We start from the raw sequence: 22330 nt of genomic DNA, 5'->3' as shown, positions 1-22330 counted from the left end.
ATGAGACGACCTCCAGTATAAGTCCCATAGAGTGTCACTGGAGGCAGCTGGAACAAAGTACAGCAGAAGGCTCGGCTGACACCACATCAAGATGAAAAAATATAAACTCCTCTGTAGTATAAACGCTCCTCATTTAGTGGACCCATGGGGGACAAACGGATGTGTCTAAAACAAAAAGTGAAAAGCAACAGGTTAAAAGACTATATAAAACCACAACTAAAAACAAAGGAGGTTGAATCCTAACATATATTATTTTACAGATACGGACTAGATGCACTACATATTCGGCAACACCTTGTACTCCAAATTTAAGCCACTAGGGCTCATTGTATTTAGTAGAAAAATCCATTTTAGTTCCAATTTTTTGAGCTTCAATACCCTATCACCTCCTCTGACCAACGGGGGGACACCGTCAATTACCCTAAAGCGCAACTGGCTTAATGTATGTCTTGCTTCTAAAAAGTGTTGTGGGACTGGCAACTCAACTTTTCCTGTGCGGATAGTACTTTTGTGTTTCTGTATCCTCACTCTTATTTCATTTGTTGTTTCACCCACATAATAGAGACCACAAGGGCAAGAAATTAAATACACTACAAAACTCGATCTACAGTTGTATCTCTGTTTGATTTTAAATTCACGACCAGTATGCGGGTGATGAAAAGTGTCTCCCTTGACTAAATTCCCACAACAGGAGCAATTCAGACAAGGGAAACATCCAGTTTTGCAGGTGGATAATAATGTTTGTACCGGACCTTTGGATATTCCTATGTCAGATTTTACAACTACATCCCGAATGTTCCGTGTCCATTTGTAAGACATTAAGGGAGGGAGTCTAAATTCTTCTACCTTCGGGCAACCTTTAGCAAGTATACCCCAATTTTTTCTCAGGACATTAGCAATTTTACCACTCAATGGGCAGAACGTAGAAATAAAGGGAATGCGTTTTTCCGTCGTACGTGTCTTAGGTGTAAACAAATCAGATCTACATACTGACAGGGCTTTATTTTTATGTTGTTGTACCAGTTGCGAGGGGTAACCCCTGGCGATAAACTTATCGCACATGGAGTTAAGCCTCTCATCCACAACTTCCTCTTGTCCACTACCCGTCTAACACGGAGCATTTGTCTCCACGGTAGGGATTCCAGCATCCTACGTGGGTGATTGCTCTGAAAGTGTAAAATGTTGTTTCTATCTGTTGGCTTAACAAATAGATCAGACTCCAGCTTATTACCAACTTTAAAGATACGTGTATCCAAAAACTGTACTTCCAACCTGGAAGACACAAGGGTAAAACGCAAATCATTATGGAGGTCATTCAAGAAAACCTGGAACTGCAGTAGCTTTTTTCATTAGCAGCGGCCGGCTGACCCCCGTCAGGGTGAGCGTGGTGGGTTGCTACGGTTGCGATCACATGATCGCGGCTGTTGACGCCCACCTTGCTGTGATTGGTTTTGGTTTAGCGCAAGCGCAGTAAGCGCTGTGAGACACCGGCGCCTGTGCTTGTCGCGCTCCTTCTAAGCTCGGATAGTGGATACACCTGTTGGAGACTAACGTTTTGTGAGTAGTTTTAACCCTATAGTGATAAGAGTAGCACCTGATTTTGTATAAATAAAGATTATCTGTAACTGTTGTCTAGCACGGGTTTGTTAAGGGTTAATGTGTGTTAATTATATGTTCCCTTCCCATTGGCTGATGATCCCTTATATACTACATGTTGTTCCTAACTTTGTATGCTTGAAAAAGACCTATAAGGTTGAAACGTCGCTCTGTTTGCCATGCTGGAATAAAGTTTTCTTTTTTCCGTATTTCCGCCTAAGTGAGATGCTGTTACCATGCTATTGGACTTGAACTATTTTGTCCCTATAGGACACAGGGACAGGTAACTTTTGCATCTACATGCTTTATCTTGTGTTTTATTACACTTAGACCGGAGGGTCTGTGTGGGGAAGTGCTATAGTGTATATCTTTTTTACATCATCATGAATGTGTCAGTACAGTAGCATGAATATTTAAAAGGCCCCCTGAGCACCCCAAGGTACTCGGTTAAGCATCAAGCTCAATCAAGCACCCTGCTGATCAATGAGTCTGGGCTCGCTCAACACTAGCAATGGATACTTGACCAGGATCGATGGTGGTCTCCATGCTTAGCTATATGTGAGAATCCTACAAGATGAGTTACTTTGTACACTCGAGTACTATAAAAAGGACAATATAGTTTTCCAGCAGAACAATGACCCAAAGCATATGTCGGGACTGGTGAAGAAATGGTCCAATGACGTAGAGTTGTTGGATTGGCCGACAGTCTCTGTGGGCAAAGTTGAAGAAAAAGCTGCATTCTACCCAAGTGAGTCAACCACTATGCACCAACATTAGGAACGCGTAGAAGAGACCTGGGAGCAGATTTTGATTGACACATGCTTGGAGCACGTCCAGGAGATAGAGGCAGTGATGAAAGCCAAAGGGGGATATACAGAATAATAACAATGCAGTCACATGACCAGAACCTGCAGGACTAAGTGATGTGGGGGATGGTAAGGTATGGAGTCTGGAAAGCTGATTTCAAAGCATTGTAACCTTTTTGCTTGTTGGTATAATCTGTGATTGGTGTGTGGGGGTCCGCCAGCTCAGTTGGGGGTCCTCATATGTGACATGAGCATTTCAGCCCCATCCATCCTCACAGCATCCTTATTCCTTCTACCTCCTCCTACCTCTCTCGTTCCTAGTATACAGCTCCCGTCAGAGGCTACACATCGGGTCCTTATTGTACCTCAGGTTCCTCAGCTTTATCTTGTCCACAGTGAACCTGAGTCTTTTATATTGATGCAAACCTCCCAATTTGTGGTTAGTCACTTGGACTGAGTGTCTGTTACACTGGAGGCTCAGCTGGCCGTCCTCCCCCCCCCCCCCCCCCCCCCCCCCGCCGCAATGTTTGGTTGGGCGGAGCCCTCTTACCTGTGTACAAGAAGCCGCTGTTATTTATCCTCACTGTCAGGCTATAGGGGCTCCTGTCTATGAGAGAGTACTGTAAATCCTGAATAGAACGATCAGTCCCGTCTATCAGATGTGTCACTAATTGTATTCTCATTATCTAGAATCTAATAAAGAAAATGACACAGAAAAGTCTCAAGAGCTAGGTAATATTACTATCTATCTCCTATCTATCTATCTATCTATCTATCTATCTATCTATCTGTGGTGTCCCACCATGGGTGTTGCCATTGGTCACACCCTTCGTAAAAGCCTGTACTTTTAAGATTTAGTGGTGATGTAGTAGTACTAGAGTTTCGCCCCAAGATGTCATTACTACAAAGTATGTATACCTAGATATTGTGTACCACATGGATCTGCACGCCTATCATCTCTCTCTTTACTTCTTACACATACACTCCTCACCCACTCACAGCATACCTTACATGCACTGTAGGAAGGAAGTCACATGGGTAGAGGTAGTGTAGGGTCTTTTGTCTTTGGATTCTGTGGAGGAAGGATGCAAGCTAGAACGCCCTCTACAGCGGTCCAGTTGGGCCCTGGCTTCTGCCAGGTCCCCAGTCTTAGTTGTGCAGTCTAGACGTAGACCAGAGCACATGCAGCTAGACACAGTTTCAACTACGCAGTGTTAAACCTTCACTAGAGAGGACAAGTCAAGGATCATCTCAACCCACGCCATGGACAAGGAGAGACACAGTCCAGGACAGTATCCATAAGGAAGTAAGGAACTGATCTGGATAGAGCAAAGTTGCTAGAAGCCTATGAATTTTATCTTACAGCGCGGGTGTAAGCAGGGAACCCTCAGCATTCCGCTCATCTCAGGTAACAAGGTCTTGGGCTTGTGTCACCCTCTAGGACGGGTCACTCGACACTGGGGGGCAATAGGTGGTGCAAAAACCAAAGACTCAAAACACAGGCACAAGTATTCTCTCTCTACTCTCAAGTATTCTTCTATTTCTACCTCTGAAGTTACGGCAGAGCTACAGTACTACTTGGGTTGGGACTCTCTCGACATTCTCCTCTCTACTCTTCTGATCCTCTCTTCTACTTCTCATCACGCAACCCAGTCAACACGACTGTACCACTCCTTCTATTTTCTGTGCAGATCTGAACTCTTAACATATTAGGTATCCTATGAAATGTAAAGTATTGTATCAAGGCAAAGCTGTATTATCTGCTGCCTACCTCAAGTATCTCCCAAGTAAATAAGATTATATTTATACTAAAGAGACTCTGTGATTCCTTGTCAAGCACCGACACAGCACATACAGCTTCCTTGGGTCATCTCCTCTTTATGTGGGTGGCAGTGCCAATAGTCCAGCTGGGTCACTACTTCACTCCGGACCACTGTAATAACTACCCAAGGGACCCCGCAACAACCCGGCAGATCACTTTCCACAGGGGAACAAGGTGTATCCATTAAAATAAAAGCAGGTGGGCCACCATACCTGTGTGCCCAACTGGCACTGGCGTCACAACACAATACTACCGGGCAAGGCCATATCTCGGCCATCTATCTATCTATCTATCTATCTCATACAGTGGTTTGTATCTATTGTCAGTAAATGTTTTGTGTTTTCCCTCTAGGAAGTGATGATGATTTTGAAATCATAGAGCCCGGTGAGTGTATACAATGTATATACAGTAACATCCTATATTTCCTGATCCCATTATTTCCTACAGATGAACATCTTTCCATATTGTAAGAATCCCTGATCTGTTACTGGAATCGTCCCCTTACGGTCAAATCAAACAAAATAAAAATTGGGGAAACACAACTAAAACTTCACTTGTAATCGTAACTACTCAGAAAAAACCCAACAACATTAAATCCCAACCAATATGTCCAATATGCCACCCACACCAACAATGTGGCACTGCTGTTCTCCTAGTATACCAAATGCCACTCTGAATAGACTAAGAGGTACGATCTCACCCAACTCACAGAAGATGGTGGTCATGGTGCGTCTTAACGGAGTCTCTTCCAGAAACAAGGTTAGATCCACTTGGCGCCGGGATAAGTCTCTACCTAGTAGCCCCTAAATGTGTGTGGATGTCTACCCCTTCTCACATAGGCTTAGTCGTGGCACACACCCTAAGATGGGCGACCCCTGCACCGCTCTACCCCTTTGTAATTAGGTCTCTAGCCTGCCCTATATATGTATTCCCACGAGGCCTGTTTCTCTTCAGTTGCCAAACTACATCGGGGATAGCAATAATTTAAGGGTGTCTGATGTCAGTCTAATAAAGTGCGATAAGAATGAGGGTACCTACCTACCTACCCTCAGGGGTCTCGTGCAGATAACCTGTACTGTCCTCCTTAGACTAAAGTGCCTCCTGCTGTAAATTAATGTACGTTATTACACCAAAGTGTCTGGTTGATATAAAGTGCTGTGCACTATTGCACTAAATATCTTAGTCCAGCGGGATAGGAATTCACTACAGAGGTACAGTCTGGTGCAATGGCAGCCTGATGACCACTGATGGGTGGGAAACGTGATGGCTCCTGATGACCACCTACGGGTGGGAAACGTGATAGCTCCTGATAACCAACGATGGGTGGGAAACGTTATAGCTCCTGATGACCACCGATGGGTGGGAAACGTGATAGCTCCTGATGACCACTCATGGGTGGGAAACGTGATGGCTCCTGCTGACCACCTACGAGTGGGAAACATGATAGCTCCTGATAACCAACGATGGGTGTGAAACGTGATAGCTCCTGATGACCACCAATGGGTGGGAAACGTGATAGCTCCTGATGACCACCAATGGGTGGGAAATGTGATAGCTCCTGATGACCACCGATGGGTGTGAAACATGATAGCTCCTGATGACCACCAATGGGTGGAAAACGTGATAGCTACTGATGACCACTGATGGGTGGGAAACGTGATAGCTCCTGATGACCAACGATGGGTGGGAAACGTGATAGCTCCTGATGACCACCTACGGGTGGGAAACGTGATAGCTCCTGATGACCACCTACGGGTGGGAAACGTGATAGCTCTTGATGACCACCGATGGGTGGGAAACATGATAGCTCCTGTTGACCACCTACGGGTGGGAAACGTGATAGCTCCTGATGACCAACGATGGGTGGGAAACCTGATAGCTTCTGATGACCACCGATGGGTGGAAAAACATGATAGCTCCTGTTGACCACCTACGGGGGGGAAACGTGATAGCTCCTGATGACCAACGATGGGTGGGAAACCTGATAGCTTCTGATGACCACCGAAGGGGGGAAAAACATGATAGCTCCTGATGACCACCAACGGGTGGGAAACGTTACCGCTCCTGATGACCACCGATGGGGGAAATAACCCAAGGTTTGCGGTAGTGTGTGTGTGTATAGGTGCAGAAATGCGTTTGATAGAAAAATATAATACTTAACTGTATAACTTTGGCAGGATAACAGTACACGTTTTGCAGACAGTAGTAATCTTGACACAGACTTGATTTCTGACTAAGTGCTTGAGGTACGTGCTTCAAAAGTGTAGAAGTAGTAGTAGTGCTTTGTAGAGGTAGAGAGAAGAGGAGAGGAGTTTGCCAGAGGTGCCCTTTCCCAATGTAGACCTTTTACTCTACCGGAACTATAATGGAGATCTATAAGTAGTGAAGTGATACTCGTACTCACTCGTACTCGTACTAGGCTGACTGCCTTCTCCCCCTGGTATCATAGAACCCGTGCCAGGTGGGTAGCATGAGTCCCAGCCGTCAGTTATCTGTGCACTTACCTTTACTGCGCAGTAGGATACGTAGACCTTCTTTATAGGGTAGCTTTGTCCAACTGGGATCAGCTTCTCTTTCTTCAGGAGTCTGTTCTGCACTTTTTACTAGGATTCCGGGCATGGGTATTCCTTGGTGGCGTCTCTCCCCTACTGTTAGTTTAGCTCTGCATAGTGACCGTAGTTGCTTATCTAGAGGAACTCTCTGTGAGAGCTAATCTTTCCTGCATCTGTCCACACTGAATACCTAGTCTGATCTGAACTACCTCACTTCCTCCCACATGAAGCTAACTCCTCCTACAGGGGGTGAGTGTGTGTATAGAAAGGCAGAAGAGGATAGGATAGAGAATCAAAGTCAATCCTCGTACCGTGGTGCTCGTAGATAAAACAGTATCAACAGTATCGAGATTATAGGAAATTCTCGGCACTCACATCTTGATGCAATTATGTTTATTTCATGCAAATAATAGACACTGCACGCGTTCCGACCTGACGGTCTTTCTCAACAGCATAGGATAGAGAAGAAAGAGCACCTAGGATAGGTCATCACATAACACATGACCTTGAAAGAATAACCCATTACCTTTCTTCAGCTGTGCATAGGAATAATACATATAAATATATAGAACAGTGACACCTAATAGGGAAACTATATACTTCATCCACCACTTAACTTGAGTGAGAACTTTAGGACAGGTGCATAAGTGAACACTAGTAGTGGGACACCACATATGGAGTCTTAAAGGGGTACTTTAGGCATTAATATTTTTTATATATTGCTGAAATTTACCTAAAAAGTCATAAACATCTTATTCTTACCTAACCATTCCCCCCTGACCAGCATAGTTGGTGGAAATAGGACAAAGGTTATTTACTAACCTCAGCAATATATGAAAAAATATAAATGCCCAGAGTACCCCTTTAAGGCTCTCAGACAGTGTAATAACCGGGGATCTAATATTTTACTTTATGTTTTCTAGAAGACGTGATGCTAAAAACAGATGAAGGAGACAAGATGCCTGAAAGTAAGGTCAATGATATGTCTCCAGAATGTCCTGAAAACAAAGTAATCTGCTGTGAATGGTGTGTGGGGGTCCGCAGGCTCAGGTGGGGGTCCGCAGGCTCAGGTGAGGGTCCGCAGGCTCAGGTGGGGGACCGCAGGCTCATGTCGGGGTCCGCATGCTCAGGTGGGGGTCCGCATGCTCAGATGGGGGTCCGCATGCTCAGGTGGGGGTCCGCAGGCTCAGGTGGGAGTCCGCAGGCTCAGGTGGGGGTCAGTAGGCTCAGGTGGGGGACCGCAGGCTCATGTCGAGGTCCGCATGCTCAGGTGGGGGTCCGCATGCTCAGATGGGGGTCCGCATGCTCAGGTGGGGGTCCGCAGGCTCAGGTGGGAGTCCGCAGGCTCAGGTCGGGGTCCACAGGCTCAGGTGGGGGTCCGCAGGCTCAGGTGGGGGTCAGTAGGCTTAGGTGGAGGTCCTCAGGCTTGATGAGGGTCCTCTTATATGACATGAGCATTTCTGCCCCATCCGCTGTTACTAATGATAACACTGCCGGCTGCTACTGAAAGCGCTCAATGCAGTGAAGTCCTAGGTGCATTGCCCCTTGGGAAACATGAATATGCAAAAGAGGAGCCTGTGGAGCCTCATTGAAGAGTCTCAAAACACAGGACTAGCCAGATATCCCTCCGGGAAGGACCCGTCTGCCTCTCTCGCCCGCATACCTCTCGCCTGTCTCGCCCATCTCTCACTTGTCTCTTGCCTGTCTATCTCTCCTGCCTGTCTATCTCTCCCACACGTCTATCTCTCCCGCCCGTCTATCTCTCTCGCCTGCCTACCTCTCTCGCTAGTCTATATCTCTTGCCTGTCTCTCGTCCATCTCTCACCTGTCTATCTCTCCCGCCTCTCTCGCCCGTCTATCTCTCCCGCCTGTCTCTCGTCCATCTCTCACCTGTCTATCCCTCCCGCCTGTCTCTCGCCCGTCTATCTCTCCCGCCTGTCTCTCGCCCATCTCTTGCCTGTCTATCTCTCCCGTCTGTCTCTCGTCCGTCTATCTCTCTCGCTTGTGTCCCTTGTCAGTAAATGTATTGTGTCTTCCCTCTAGGAGGTGATGAGGACTTTGTACTTGTAGACGCCACCATATCAGGTGAGTGTATAGACTGTATATAACATCCTAGATTTCCTGATCCATTATTACCTACAGATGATTTGGAGCAGTTCAGTACAGGAGGCCGTGTTCATTGGTTGCCTCTCCGCTCTGCCAACATTATCATCCCCTGCCCTGTGTAATGCCCCTGCTTTACCATATATAGAGAAGTGCCCTGTGCTTCTCCATATAGTATTAGTACCCCCTCATACAGTCAGTGGCAGTCTTTGGCACCAAGCACCCCAAGCGATCGCTTGGGGCCCCCAACATCCGGGAGGGCCCCACGCCCCGCTCTTGTGCTCAAGACCGCTGGACAGGGCCGCTGCCCTGCTCGCTGCTGCCATCTGAACTGTAACTATGAGCACTCGTAATGAGCGCTCATAGTTACATGCAGCAGCACTGACTGGGCGGGAGACATTGGCTTCCTTGCTGTCAGTCACTCTTGTGGCCGCAGGGGGTCTATATACTACTGGGGGAAAATACAGGGGGTCTATATACTACTTGTGAGGCACACAGGTGGTCTATATATAACTGGGGGAGCACACAGGGGTCTATATACTACTGGGGCAGCACACAAGGGGTCTATATAATACTGGTGGGGCACAAAGGGGGTCTATATACTACTGGGGGAACCACACAGGGGGTTTATATACTACTGGAGGAGCACACGGGTCTATATCCAAGTGGGGGAGCAGACAGGAGGTCAATATCCAAGTGGGGGAGCACACGGGGGGCTAAATACTAGTGGGGGAGCACACAGGGGGTATATACAACTGGGGGCAGCACACAGGGGGTCTATATACAACTGGGGCAGCACACAGGAGGTCTATATACTTCTGGGGGAGCACACGGGGGGGCTATATATAACTGGGGGAACACACAGGGATCTATATACTACTGGGGAAAGCAAACGAGGGGTATATACTACTGGGGGCAGCACACAAGGAGTTTATATTACTGGCGGTAGCGCACAAGGGGTATATACTACTGGGGGCAATACACAGCGGTCTATTGTTTTGGAACACATGTCGAGGGGGGGGGCAGACATAACTTGAGGCCCCAGAAATGCCAAGACCGCCCCTGCATACAGTAATAGTGTCCTTTGTCCCACATACTGTACAGTATTAGTGCCCCCTGTGTGCTCATACAGTAATAGTGCCCCTGTGTGCTCATACAGTAATAGTGCCCCTGTGCCTACATACAGTAATAGTGCCCCCTGTGCCTACATACAGTATTAGTGCCCCCTGTGTGCTCATACAGTAATAGTGCCCCTGTGCCTACATACAGTAATAGTGCCCCTGTGCCTACATACAGTAATAGTGCCCCTTGTGCCTACATACAGTATTAGTGCCCCTTGTGCCTACATACAGTATTAGTGCCCCTTGTGCCTACATACAGTATAAGTGCCCCCTGTGTCCTCATACAGTAATAGTGCTCCCTGTGCCTACATACTGTATTAATGCCCCCTCTGTCCTCATACAGTAATAGTGCCCCTTGTGCCTACATACAGTATTAGTGCCCCTTGTGCCTACATACAGTATTAGTGCCCCCTGTGTCCTCATACAGTAATAGTGCCCCTGTGCCTACATACAGTAATAGTGCCCCTGTGCCTACATACAGTAATAGTGCCCCTTGTGCCTACATACAGTAATAGTGCCCCTTGTGCCTACATACAGTATAAGTGCCCCCTGTGTCCTCATACAGTAATAGTGCTCCCTGTGCCTACATACTGTATTAATGCCCCCTCTGTCCTCATACAGTAATAGTGCCCCTTGTGCCTACATACAGTATTAGTGCCCTCTGTGCCTACATACAGTAATAGTGCCCCTTGTGCCTACATACAGTATTAGTGCCCCTTGTGCCTACATACAGTATTAGTGCCCCCTGTGTCCTCATACAGTAATAGTGCCCCTTGTGCCTACATACAGTAATAGTGCCCCTTGTGCCTACATACAGTATTAGTGCCCCCTGTGTCCTCATACAGTAATAGTGCCCCCTGTGCCTACATACTGTATTAATGCCCCCTCTGTCCTCATACAGTAATAGTGCCCCTTGTGCCTACATACAGTAATAGTGTCCCTTGTGCCTACATACAGTATTAGTGCCCCCTGTGCCTACATTCAGTATAAGTGACCCGTGTCCTCATACAGGGATATTACCCCTGGTGTCCTCATACAGTAATAGTGCCCCTTGTGCCTAGATAAAGCAATAGTGCCCCCTGTGCCCACCTACAGTAATAGTGACCCCAGTGCTAATAGTTCCCTATTGCTACCTAGAAAAAAAGTCAATGGTAGATTGGAGGAGCTGACAACTCTGTGCTCAGTCATTACTCGTCACTGAATCTGCCGCTGTTGGGGAGGTGGTGGCCTGGAAATCCAAGTCACTGGGCTAAAAATCTGGGCTTTGTATCACTGCTGACACTTTACATAAGCCTGGCCATGTGAATGTTCCCTGAGCAGCCAGACACAGAGTACACCTAGATTCTCAGTATAGGAGCAGGGACTCCTGTCTGTGTGATAGGTGTCCCCGCTCCTGTACATTGGCCCACAGGTCAGCAGTGCCATTGCTCTATACATCACCAGTATGTTTGCTCTGCTCTGAACCCCAGTCGGATTGATGGCTGATTCTCAGTAAATCCTCCCTAACCAATTCCATCAGGTTCGCCTATTATTACTGTTAACCCTATATGTGCTGTCGTTCTCATGTTCTGCACTGCTACATCTTTTGCAGATAAATGGAGTTTTGTGATGTGGAAGAACGTAGAGTCTGAATTATGGGTAAGATACGTTATTATCTAAAAGGAATGATGGGAGGAGTTGTCTGGCAATGTAAGAGGCGGAGTCACTGTATGACTAGCCGATTCTGGTCAATGGTGATGATGGACACTGGAACGGGATGAGTGTGCTTCAGGAGCAGAGCAGTCGTATGTTTCCTGCTTGTAGCCGATGTTTACGGGGAACTGAAAACTAACTAGGCCTAAACCTCTTCAACAGGCCTAACAGACCTGAGATGTTCACACTACAACGGCCAGGACCAGCCTGACTAGTCTAGGTGTGCACACTTCTCATGCTAGGACCAGCTTATCTAGTCTAGGTGTGCACACTCCTTATGCTAGGACCAACCTGACTAGTCTAGGTGTGCACACTCCTTATGCTAGGACCAACCTGACTAGTCTAGGTGTGCACACTTCTCATGCTAGGACCAACCTGACTAGTCTAGGTGTGCACACTTCTCATGCTAGGACCAGCCTGACTAGTCTAGGTGTGTACACTTCTCATGCTAGGACCAGCCTGACTAGTCTAGGTGTGTACACTTCTCATGCTAGGACCAGCCTGACTAGTCTAGGTGTGTACACTTCTCATGCTAGGACCAGCCTGACTAGTCTAGGTGTGTACACTTCTCATGCTAGGACCAGCCTGACTAGTCTAGGTGTGTACACTTCTCATGCTAGGACCAGCCTGACTAGTCTAGGTGTGCACACTTCTCATGCTAGGACCAGCCTGACTAGTCTAGGTGTGCACACTTCTCATGCTAGGACCAGCCTGACTAAACTAGGTGTGCACACTTCTCATGCTAGGACCAGCCTGACTAGTCTAGGTGTGCACACTTCTCATGCCAGAGCCAACCTGACTAGTCTAGGTGTGCACACTTCTCATGCTAGGACCAGCCTGACTAGTCTAGGTGTGCACACTCCTCATGCTAGGACCAGCTTATCTAGTCTAGGTGTGCACACTTCTCATGCTAGGACCAGCTTATCTAGTCTGGGTGTGCACACTTCTCATGCTAGGACCAGCCTGACTAGTCTAGGTGTGCACACTTCTCATGCTAGGACCAGCCTGACTAGTCTAGGTGTGCACTCTTCCCATGCTAGGACCAGCCTGACTAGTCTAGGTGTGCACTCTTCCCATGCTAGGACCAGCCTGACTAGTCTAGGTGTGCACACGTCTCATGCTAGGACCAGCCTGACTAGTCTAGGTGTGCACACTTCTCATGCTAGGAGCAACCTGACTAGTCTAGGTGTGTACACTTCTCATGCTAGGACCAGCCTGACTAGTCTAGGTGTTCACACTTCTCATGCTAGGACAAGCCTGACTAGTCTAGGTGTGTACACATGGTAGGACCAGCCTGACTAGTCTAGGTGTGCACACTTCTCATGCTAGGACCAGCCTGACTAGTCTAGGTGTGCACACTTCTCATGCTAGGACCAGCCTGACTAGTCTAGGTGTGCACACTTCTCATGCTAGGACCAGCCTGACTAGTCTAGGTGCCAGAGGTTCTCATGCCAGAGCCAACCTTACGGCCCAGCCTTTTGTAGACCTAAGTCTGAGTTTGACCTCCTGTAAGTTTGCAGTGATTGGTTTTCACTCTGGAAAAAGGCTTAAACCTGAGCTTCTCCTTTAAAACATACTACTGGGACAAGCTTTCTGAAAGATGGTCAGGTACCCTGTTCACATCCATAACACCTGTATACAGCACCAGCAGTGTGACAAGTAAAATGGCGGTGTATACAATTAAACTCACGATACCCAGCCGCAGACACTTTCATAGAGATTCTTCAGCCACACAATGACGTTACACTTTTAATAGGTGGGATATGGGTATCGGGACACTGCAATGCTATTATTGTCTTCTTATGAACTGCAGGTTGTCACTAAGTCTCCGGATTCATGGGACTGGATGAAAAACCCTCTAAAGTCATTCATCTTCAACAAGTATAAAAGTGATGAAAAAGCCAAGAAGTTTGAAATAGTCGGAGATGAGAAATACAAGAAGAGAGTGGCCTCCTGCCATTGTCTCGTCTTTTGTTTCCAAAAACTCGAATGGGATTCGGAAACATTAAAAGAAGTGACGGATCTGTCCTCTTATTACGGTACGTTGGTTTGTGTAGATGTCTATGTCCGTATCTGCACAGGACAGAGGATACTGATCCTCGTTACAGTGATCGATGAGGATCCATAGGTGGCTCCAGCCGTGTCTATGAGTTTATTCCTGAAATATGAAAAGAATTCTAGAAAGTCTCCATGGTTTAGAGGGATTCTGAGCGTTGTCTTCTTCTCCATTACACCCAGGACTGAAGAAGGTCATCATTGTGCTGAGCGACCAGACCGCGGAGATGCAGCAGATGACTGGGCCGTGTGACTATACGCTTCTTAACTTCTCACAACACCAAATCACCTGGTACCAAGACAACCTGGAGGGTTACAGCAAGAAGATCGAGAAGATGAAGGAACTTATGACAGGTAGCGAGATGTCATCAGGGGTTGCAATACAATGAGTCTAAAGCTGGCCATTCCCGTGACATAGCTAGGGGGAAGGAAGCTGCTGCCAGACTCCTCTGGTGACAGTTTATCTCCTTGAGAACATAAGGATCAGGGAAGTCAAAATACACACACCATCTTTTGGGTCAGGAGGACACTATACATATAAGATGGTTTGCAGGTCCAACTAAAATTGTCAGGTTTATCTGATACACGTCCAGCCTAAAGCTTTGCATACACAATAGATTATGGTTGGCCAAAGACGATGAGGCCAACCATCTAATATATATGGGGTCTCTCAGCTTTTCGCCAACATCATCTGAATGTCTACTTGCCAATCCTTTCCTTCTCAGGGGTCAGTTTACTCTTCATCAATCATTGGAGAGGATGAAAACCCCTCGGATTATGGGTCGGGTCTCACGCAAAACCCAAACTGAATTTCTATTTTCTGCATTTCTTTTCCCAGGTTTTTTCAGGACGGTAAGAGACGACGCAACCTACCTGAGGACATATTCAGTGAGGAGATAGAACATCTCCTATAGATCTGTAGATGATATTGATCAATGGAGTCATGAGATGCTGACAACACCTAGATCATCGTCATCATCATTTATAAGAATTGGGGATTTGAAGATTCTACAAAATCCCCCAAACACCCCCCCCCCCCCAGCTTGCACGCACCATGTTAGAGAGAATGGTGCTTCTACACCAAGCATCTGGTCTCAGCTGGTACAGGATGGGCTGGTGTAATAGACACATTCTACACGTCTGGTTGCCAGACACAAGGAGAACACTCAACAAGGGTCGGAGACTTTCTAGATACCATGCACCAGCTTCACAATTGATATGTTCCCATAGATATAAATGTGTCCCTGTGCATGAGGAGGTTTGTGTTGCTCTTGTGTGGGCAGCATCATATAGGGACAGAGGCACTGCTGACCATTTCAGTTCATAAGGGTTGATATATTGGCCACTGGAGGGTAGGCGGCAGCGTGCTTTTGGATGTACAGTAGGTTATACTCACCTGTTGAACATAAGGTAATGTACTGCCATTGAACACAGTGGGACTATCCCAATATTGTAGTGCCCTCAGTGAAGGCAGCATGACCACAGTCCCAGGTTCCTTTTAAAGGGCTTCTCCAGACCCCCTTAAACCAAGGTTACTTGTTATTCTGACAACCTTTAACAGATTCCTAATTCGTCACCAATTTAAAGGTCTGGTTCTGCTAAGCTGGTGTTTTACGGGATTCTGGTCCCAATAGCTAAGTAAAACAACATAGTTTGCTGACAAAGACAAAGCAAGATTACAAATACAAAGAAGATCAAGATACACTAAGCTATGACGTCAGGTAACACCTGTCCAAGAGGGGGGTCTCTGTCAGATGGATATCCAGTCAGAGAGCAGATTATTCCAAACATGGCTTCTACCCCAACAACCTAGTTCTCTCTTGGGACCTCCAGTTGTGTTTAGTGTACATGGTACTTAAAGAAGCAGTGCACTTTTTTTTTTTTTTTATTCGTTCCCCCACTTCAAGCTGACATCTACTGTACACTTACCCATTGACGATCAGCTTCCAGCGGCGTGGCTTTATTCTGGTGGTACGACATCATTTGGGACCTGCTAGCGGTGACGTCATGGCTCTTCTGACCCCCTTTTAACCCATTGATTTTGAAGACCAGAAGTGGGGATTTCCAATTCATCTCTATGAGAGCGCTCTGACAGAGATGCATGAAGAGTCTGACTTCTGGGCTCCGGCTGGCCGGCAGCTAATGAGTAGAGGTCACAGGGGCATCAGCGGGACCCAAACAGCGACGTACCACCAGATTGAGGCCACACAGCTGATCAATGGTAAGTGTACATATCAGCCTGCAGCGGGAGAGGGAATAAAAAAAAAGGGCACTGCTTCTTTAATGACTGAGCCGCCCGTAGCGGCTGGCATAGTGGGGCCTTGAGCTGTGAGCCCCCTCTATACACCCTTAGCAACTATATGATGGGTATACCTGTCACGCGTCATTAAGAGGTTAAACACTATCTCTCCAGCCCTTCATAAACCCTTAAACCTCTGATCCGAAGAAAATAATATGGTCATATATGCAGAATGTCTGTACAAGTTATAAACCATCCAACAGACACTTCCCAATTGGTTCTAATAAACTATCCAGCAGACCAGTAAGATAACATAAGGAGAAAGAAAACAAAAGACCCTTGAAACTAAGGGCCCTATTCCACGGGACGATTATCGTTCGCATAATCGTTAACGATCTCAAACGACCGCTATTGCGAAAGACCTGAAATCGTTCACTCATTTCCATGGAACGATAATTGTTACTTATGATCATTCTTGCAGTCGTTTAGTCGTCGCTATTGCGTTTGTCTTTACTCTGAACGACCGAAAGACGTCTTATTCAATGCGAACGATTTGCGAACGAGCAACGATAAAAATAGGTCCAGGTCTTATTAAGCGATCAACGATTTCTCGTTCGGTCCTTAATTGTTAACTGCTATTCAACTGAACGATTATTGTTTAGATTCAAACGATTTAACGATAATCTGAACGAAAAGCGTCCCGTGGAATAGGGCCCTAAGAAATCAGGCATAGAGAGAGCACAGTTAACCCTTTCATATACATTCCATCTGTGATAACTGTATAAGATAATGTATTGGAATAATACCAATGGGATTTACAGCTGGCACGGGGAACACTTCACACCAAGCAGTGATCCCCAGGGAAAAGATCAGAAAATTAGTTTTCCACCCTTTAGAAGAAAGTGCGTTGTCTCATGTCACAGTTTGGAGGTAGCCTAGAAATAGGACTATATGACTATGACAAATATGCAAAAACAAAATGGTCTCCAGAAAACTGTTTTAGGGGATATTGCCTCTTATCAGAACCAAGTGAAAAGGTCTCTGCCCCAATAAGACCCTAACGGAATTGTGATGACCATAAAGACCCATTAGACACCAGCTGACGTTCACATTAACCCTCATAATCTCTGCTTCTCTCTGTGGTTTTTGTAGACTCATAAAGTTGGAATCTTTTCAAGATCTTCGGAGAGTGAGTTTGAATGGTTGAAGAAGTTGCTGGACTCTGAATATTTCTGTGACGCTGTAAAAAACGTCCGTCCTTGTTATATTTCCAACAGAGGTTTCAACCAGTTTATGACCAATGTCTCCAATTGTTCATTTGGAATCTTGTATCATACCAAAAACCGAGGGAGGATCAATATCACCGATGTCACCGATTCTCTGTATGACGAGGAGCTGGACTACATGTCTAAGATGCTTGGTAAGAGACACAGTCCACAGGTTTCCAATAGGGACTTGGGTCTTCAGGGATTGACATGTTTACTTTGGGTCTTTATAAGCAGTTTTGGTGTTCAGTCTTTGGGTCATTGATTGGGACTTTGGGTTTATAAGCAGTTTTGGTGTTCAGTCTTTGGGTCATTGATTGGGACTTTGGGTCTTTATAAGCAGTTTTGATGTTCAGCTTTTGGGTTACTGATCGGGACTTTGGGTCTTTATACATAGTTTTGGTGTTCAGTCGTTGGGTCATTCGTCATTGATTGGAACTTTGGGTCGTTATAGGCAGTTTTGGGGTTCAGCCTTTGGGTCATTGATTGGGACTTTGGGTCTTTATTAGAGATTTGGTTCTTCAGTGTTTGGGTTTTGGGTCTTCAGGAATTGGTTCTTATTTTACTAGATAGAAAGGTATAAATATCAGACTATGGAGCCCCGATCCCGCAGTATTTCTAGTTTTGGAGCTAGCATGTAGATGTGTCCGCTCTGCTGATTGGCTGAATGGACATATTCAGAAGTGAGCGTGCACCGAAATACTCAAGTGCACGTTACTCAAGTTGAGAATTTTTCAGTGCTCGATTTGAGTAACAAGCCCCTTTTGAAAACAATGAGGGACTTGAGTATGTAACCAGGTGCCCCCCCCCCGCTCGGCAGAGAATACTTACCTCTCCAGTCTTCTGCCTGTCTAACTATGTCTGCTCAAACAATCAGTGGTAAGTAAACTCCTCTTCCCATGTGGTTTAAGAAATCTGTCAAGGTCAGTACTTCTGAATCAGTGGCAAGATCCCCTGCATATTCGGAAAGTGGGGTCTCCATATCCATGGGGACCCGACCTCCATGGGTATCTTTTGGATTCTGATCTTGCTGCTCATATGAAAGATCTGATCGTCTCATACTTTATTAAAGTGTCACTCTCGTTTTGAAAAACATTTGGCATGTCATAGAGAAGTCATAGAGTCGTCATAAAGACATGTCACAAGTTTTGTTGGTCCGGGTCTGAGTTTTCACACCCATACCCATGGGAAAAACAAGCATGGAGAATGTCTCTATGACATGTCTCTTTGATGTCTCTATGAAATGTCTCTGTGACGTCTGTGATGTCAAAAGTTTTTCAAAGCGACAGTGACCCTTTAAGGCTATGGGAATGCATTATACTCACCAAGCTTTTTGTTAATGAGCTGCCTGCAGTACTCGCTCCAGTATCCAGCACTTTCGAGTAGCCCCATACTCAAGCGCATACTATACTCGATAGAGCATGCTCACTCATCTTTAATATTCACCTGCCAACCCCAAACCTACAAGTAAAAACTAAATAACCCTGATAAATGTGATGCTTAGAGATCAGAGAAGGGGCTTCATGCCGGGTGATTCATCTGACGCTCTGAGAACTTGTTGGTGTCCTCCAGTTTGCACCATAGTAGACCATAGTAGATCAGCCGTCTGACAATCAGAAATCAGTTAGTTAAAAAAATACTCACGATGCAAAAAAATTTTTTAATTGTTCTTTAATGTATCATCTTCAGCTGTTTTATGTTTATATAGTTCATCTATTTCTTTGCCAATTCTCTATGATTTCTATGTGAGCCTTTCGAGGGATTGTATAGGTCAAAGAATAAGAGAACCCGAGGGCTCACGCCTTTCTTTCCTCCTCAGATAAAAACGTGATTGTGGTGGTGGACGACCTGCAGGACGCCAGCGAGGAGGAGAAGTCCCGGATCCAGGGCAGTCAGCCCAGTATTCAGGACAAGGCCAAAGGTCTGTTTCTGTTCACCTCAGAGGAGAAGGAGGTTGTGGAGCCCCTGGTGAAGATGAGGAACCTGATACATGGAGGTGAGATGATCAGCGAGGATGAGAGTGACGCGGATTATTCACAGTTAGTTACAACAAATAATGAGGAGGGTGAGGGGTTGTGCCATGTATCAAGTGGTCAGACCAGTCATTACACAGCCACAGTGTCCAAAAAGACATCTGCCCATCAAGTTACCCTGAGGTAGGGAGGATGGAAGTATGACTGGATCCACCTTCAGCAAGGACCAAACATTCACATTAGGACTGGATCCACCTTCAGCAAGGACCTGTACATTCACATTAGGACTGGATCCACCTTCAGCAAGGACTGAACGTTCACATTAGGACTGGATCCACCTTCAGCAAGGACCTGTACATTCACATTAGGACTGGATCCACCTTCAGCAAGGACCTGTACATTCACATTAGGACTGGATCCAAATTCAGCAAGGGACCTGTACATTCACCATAGGACTGGATCCGCCTTCAGCAAGGACTGAACTTTCACATTAGGACTGGATCCACCTTCAGCAAGGACCTGTACATTCACATAGGGCTGGATCCACCTTCAGCAAGGACCAAACATTCACATTAGGACTGGATCCACCTTCAGCAAGGACCTGTACATTCACATTAGGACTGGATCCACCTTCAGCAAGGACTGAACGTTCACATTAGGACTGGATCCACCTTCAGCAAGGACCTGTACATTCACATTAGGACTGGATCCATCTTCAGCAAGGACCTGTACATTCACATTAGGACTGGATCCAAATTCAGCAAGGGACCTGTACATTCACCATAGGACTGGATCCGCCTTCAGCAAGGACTGAACTTTCACATTAGGACTGGATCCGCCTTCAGCAAGGACCGAACATTCACATTAGGACTGGATCCACCTTCAGCAAGGACCAAACATTCACATTAGGACTGGATCCACATTCAGCAAGGACCTGTACATACACATTAGGACTGGATCCACCTTCAGCAAGGACCTGTACATTCACCATAGGACTGGATCCAAATTCAGCAAGGGACCTGTACATTCACCATAGCGCTGGATCCGCCTTCATGAAGGACCGAACATTCACATTAGGACTGGATCCACCTTCAGCAAGGACCTGTACATACACATTAGGACTGGATCTACATTCAGCAAGGACAGAACAATCACATTAGGACTGGATCCACATTCAGAAGTTTTGGTGCTTCCAGGTTCGCATGCATATTACTCTGCACAGGATAAAAAAACATGTTACATTAGTCCAGATGAAGTGATGGAGGCGGGAATCTCCTAACTAAGATATGCAAGAAACAATGAGAACAATAAGAGCAATGAGAACTACGAGAACAATGAGAACAATAAGAGCTATGAGAACAATGAGAGCAATGAGAACTATGAGAACAATGAGAACAATAAGAGCTATGAGAACAATGAGAGCTATGAGAACAATGAGAACTATGAGAACACTGAGAGCAATGAGAACTATGAGACCTATGAGAACAATGAGAACTTTGAAAACAATGAGAACAATAAGAACAATGAGAGAGCAAGGCTTCGAAACGCTTTAAGTCTCTCTGGATGGATGCCATTTTCCCCCCAATTTTTCCAATCTCTAGAACTCGCTGGCTGCTCGGTCCTTCCAGCATAGACTTGACATGTGGCGGTGTATACATGGAATGACATTCATCCGTCTTATTTGTTGGATTTTTGTTTGTTTTTCCAGAAAATAAATGAATGATATAAAAAACAGATGCAGGAAATGAACATGAAAATGGAGGGAACTTGTGGAGAACATTGGAGCTGCTTATGTGGTCTGTGGATCCGGTCCCCATGACATTGACCCTCCCGCTGTGGCCGTTATGTGGCGTCTGTCCAGGAAGCGTGCAGCAGCTGTGTCCAATGTTCCGGGCTCTGCATGCAGCGTCTGACACATTTATGGGAGCAATAAAGATGATGTTTAAATCTTCAGGCGTCGTCTCAATGTCTTATATGTCACATGTCTGGTTATCACATCTACTTTTATAACTTGTTTTTATAATTTTTTTCAACACTAATAAATCATTTCCAAGTAGTCGGGCAGGGAGCTTTATACTTTAGGGACAGATTAGTTAGAAAATGGGAAAAATGAAGAAATGGGAGAAATCAGAAGCTCAGTCGGAAGGAGTTTTATAAAAACATTGTGGTAACAATCAAATAAACAATGGGTTCCTGTCAGAAAGGAGGATCTAAAGGAGTAGTATCATCTGGGCTAGGCTCAGGGATCTAGATCTGATGGAACCAAACCATGAGTGTAACTAAGAAAAAGGGAGGGGAAGAAAACTGGGGATAGAGGGAAAAGGAGGGGGGGGGGGGGCTGTCCGTGGGTCTCCTGGGCTCCAACAAGTTGCTCATTTCCACAGTGTGCAGGTAAAAGCGCAGGTCACCGACAGGTTTGCGGTTGAGGTACCAGGTCATTTGGCTGAAAGGTTGTCTCACACTTAAACTCTGTCGGGTTGTGTTATTATAAAACTTTCCCAGACTTACTTCCTTACTTACTCACACAGCTGTTTTCCCACCTCACTTTGTATCTGTTCGTTTTCAAGAAGACTGGACTACAGCAGGGACCGTCTTGTCTTACTTCCTCTCTCTACCAAGAATAAGATAAGACTGACTAAGTGTGTGTGTGTGTGTGTGTGTGTGCTTCCTCTCCCCATGTGACAACTTCCTACAGGGTATGTAATCACTCCTGTGAGTGGTGGAAAAGAAAGTGCAGAGAAAGAAGAGGATAGAGATAGGTGGAGAAAAGCAAGAGCTCTCATTTGTGCACAGATCAGAAATAAACAATAACCCTTTGCTCACTACAGCTGTGCAATATACAAGTACAGATATACATACTAGTGACATTTAGTTGCAAAACTTAGGCATAACTTCATTACCAATGAACTTTGAGTACAGGTTTTTGCGAGGGGTGTACAGACTAGCAACACTTGTGGTGGGACACCAAACATGTACATCACAGAGAAGCCCTGAAGAGAGGTTTGCACTGCCTATTATGGTCTATGGAGGTGGGAGGGGCCGAGGAGGGAGAGAGCAGGAAGAGAAGAGAAACAGCCAGTGCACTGTGCAGACTTTGTAAATAGAG

The 22330-nt window shown here is 46.0% G+C and overlaps 1 protein-coding gene across 6 annotated transcripts in view; it reads left to right on the top strand.

Annotated features, from left to right (window-relative positions):
• The window catches only part of LOC138800587 (uncharacterized), a 38816-nt gene extending 17639 nt beyond the window's left edge, over window positions 1-21177 (top strand). The window contains exons 3-13 of one of the 6 annotated variants that reach the window (XM_069982367.1): window positions 3093-3134; window positions 4576-4608; window positions 7703-7744; window positions 8820-8861; window positions 11592-11638; window positions 13506-13731; window positions 13931-14101; window positions 14586-14599; window positions 17139-17406; window positions 19071-19247; window positions 20933-21177. In XM_069982367.1, coding sequence (XP_069838468.1) covers window positions 3093-3134; window positions 4576-4608; window positions 7703-7744; window positions 8820-8861; window positions 11592-11638; window positions 13506-13731; window positions 13931-14101; window positions 14586-14599; window positions 17139-17406; window positions 19071-19247; window positions 20933-20943 — 1073 coding nt within the window. In that variant the 3' untranslated portion in view covers window positions 20944-21177. Of the gene's footprint in view, window positions 1-3092; window positions 3135-4575; window positions 4609-7699; window positions 7745-8819; window positions 8862-11591; window positions 11639-13505; window positions 13732-13930; window positions 14102-14585; window positions 14600-17138; window positions 17407-19070; window positions 19248-20932 lie in introns of all 6 variants that reach the window. The other 5 variants (XM_069982366.1, XM_069982370.1, XM_069982369.1 and 2 more) reach the window with 5 other exon arrangements.
• The last annotated feature ends 1153 nt before the right edge of the window (window positions 21178-22330 follow it).

Source organism: Dendropsophus ebraccatus, chromosome 9 (genome assembly GCF_027789765.1).
Source record: "Dendropsophus ebraccatus isolate aDenEbr1 chromosome 9, aDenEbr1.pat, whole genome shotgun sequence".
NCBI lineage: Eukaryota > Metazoa > Chordata > Amphibia > Anura > Hylidae > Dendropsophus > Dendropsophus ebraccatus.
This window is presented reverse-complemented; position numbering and strand designations above follow the sequence as displayed.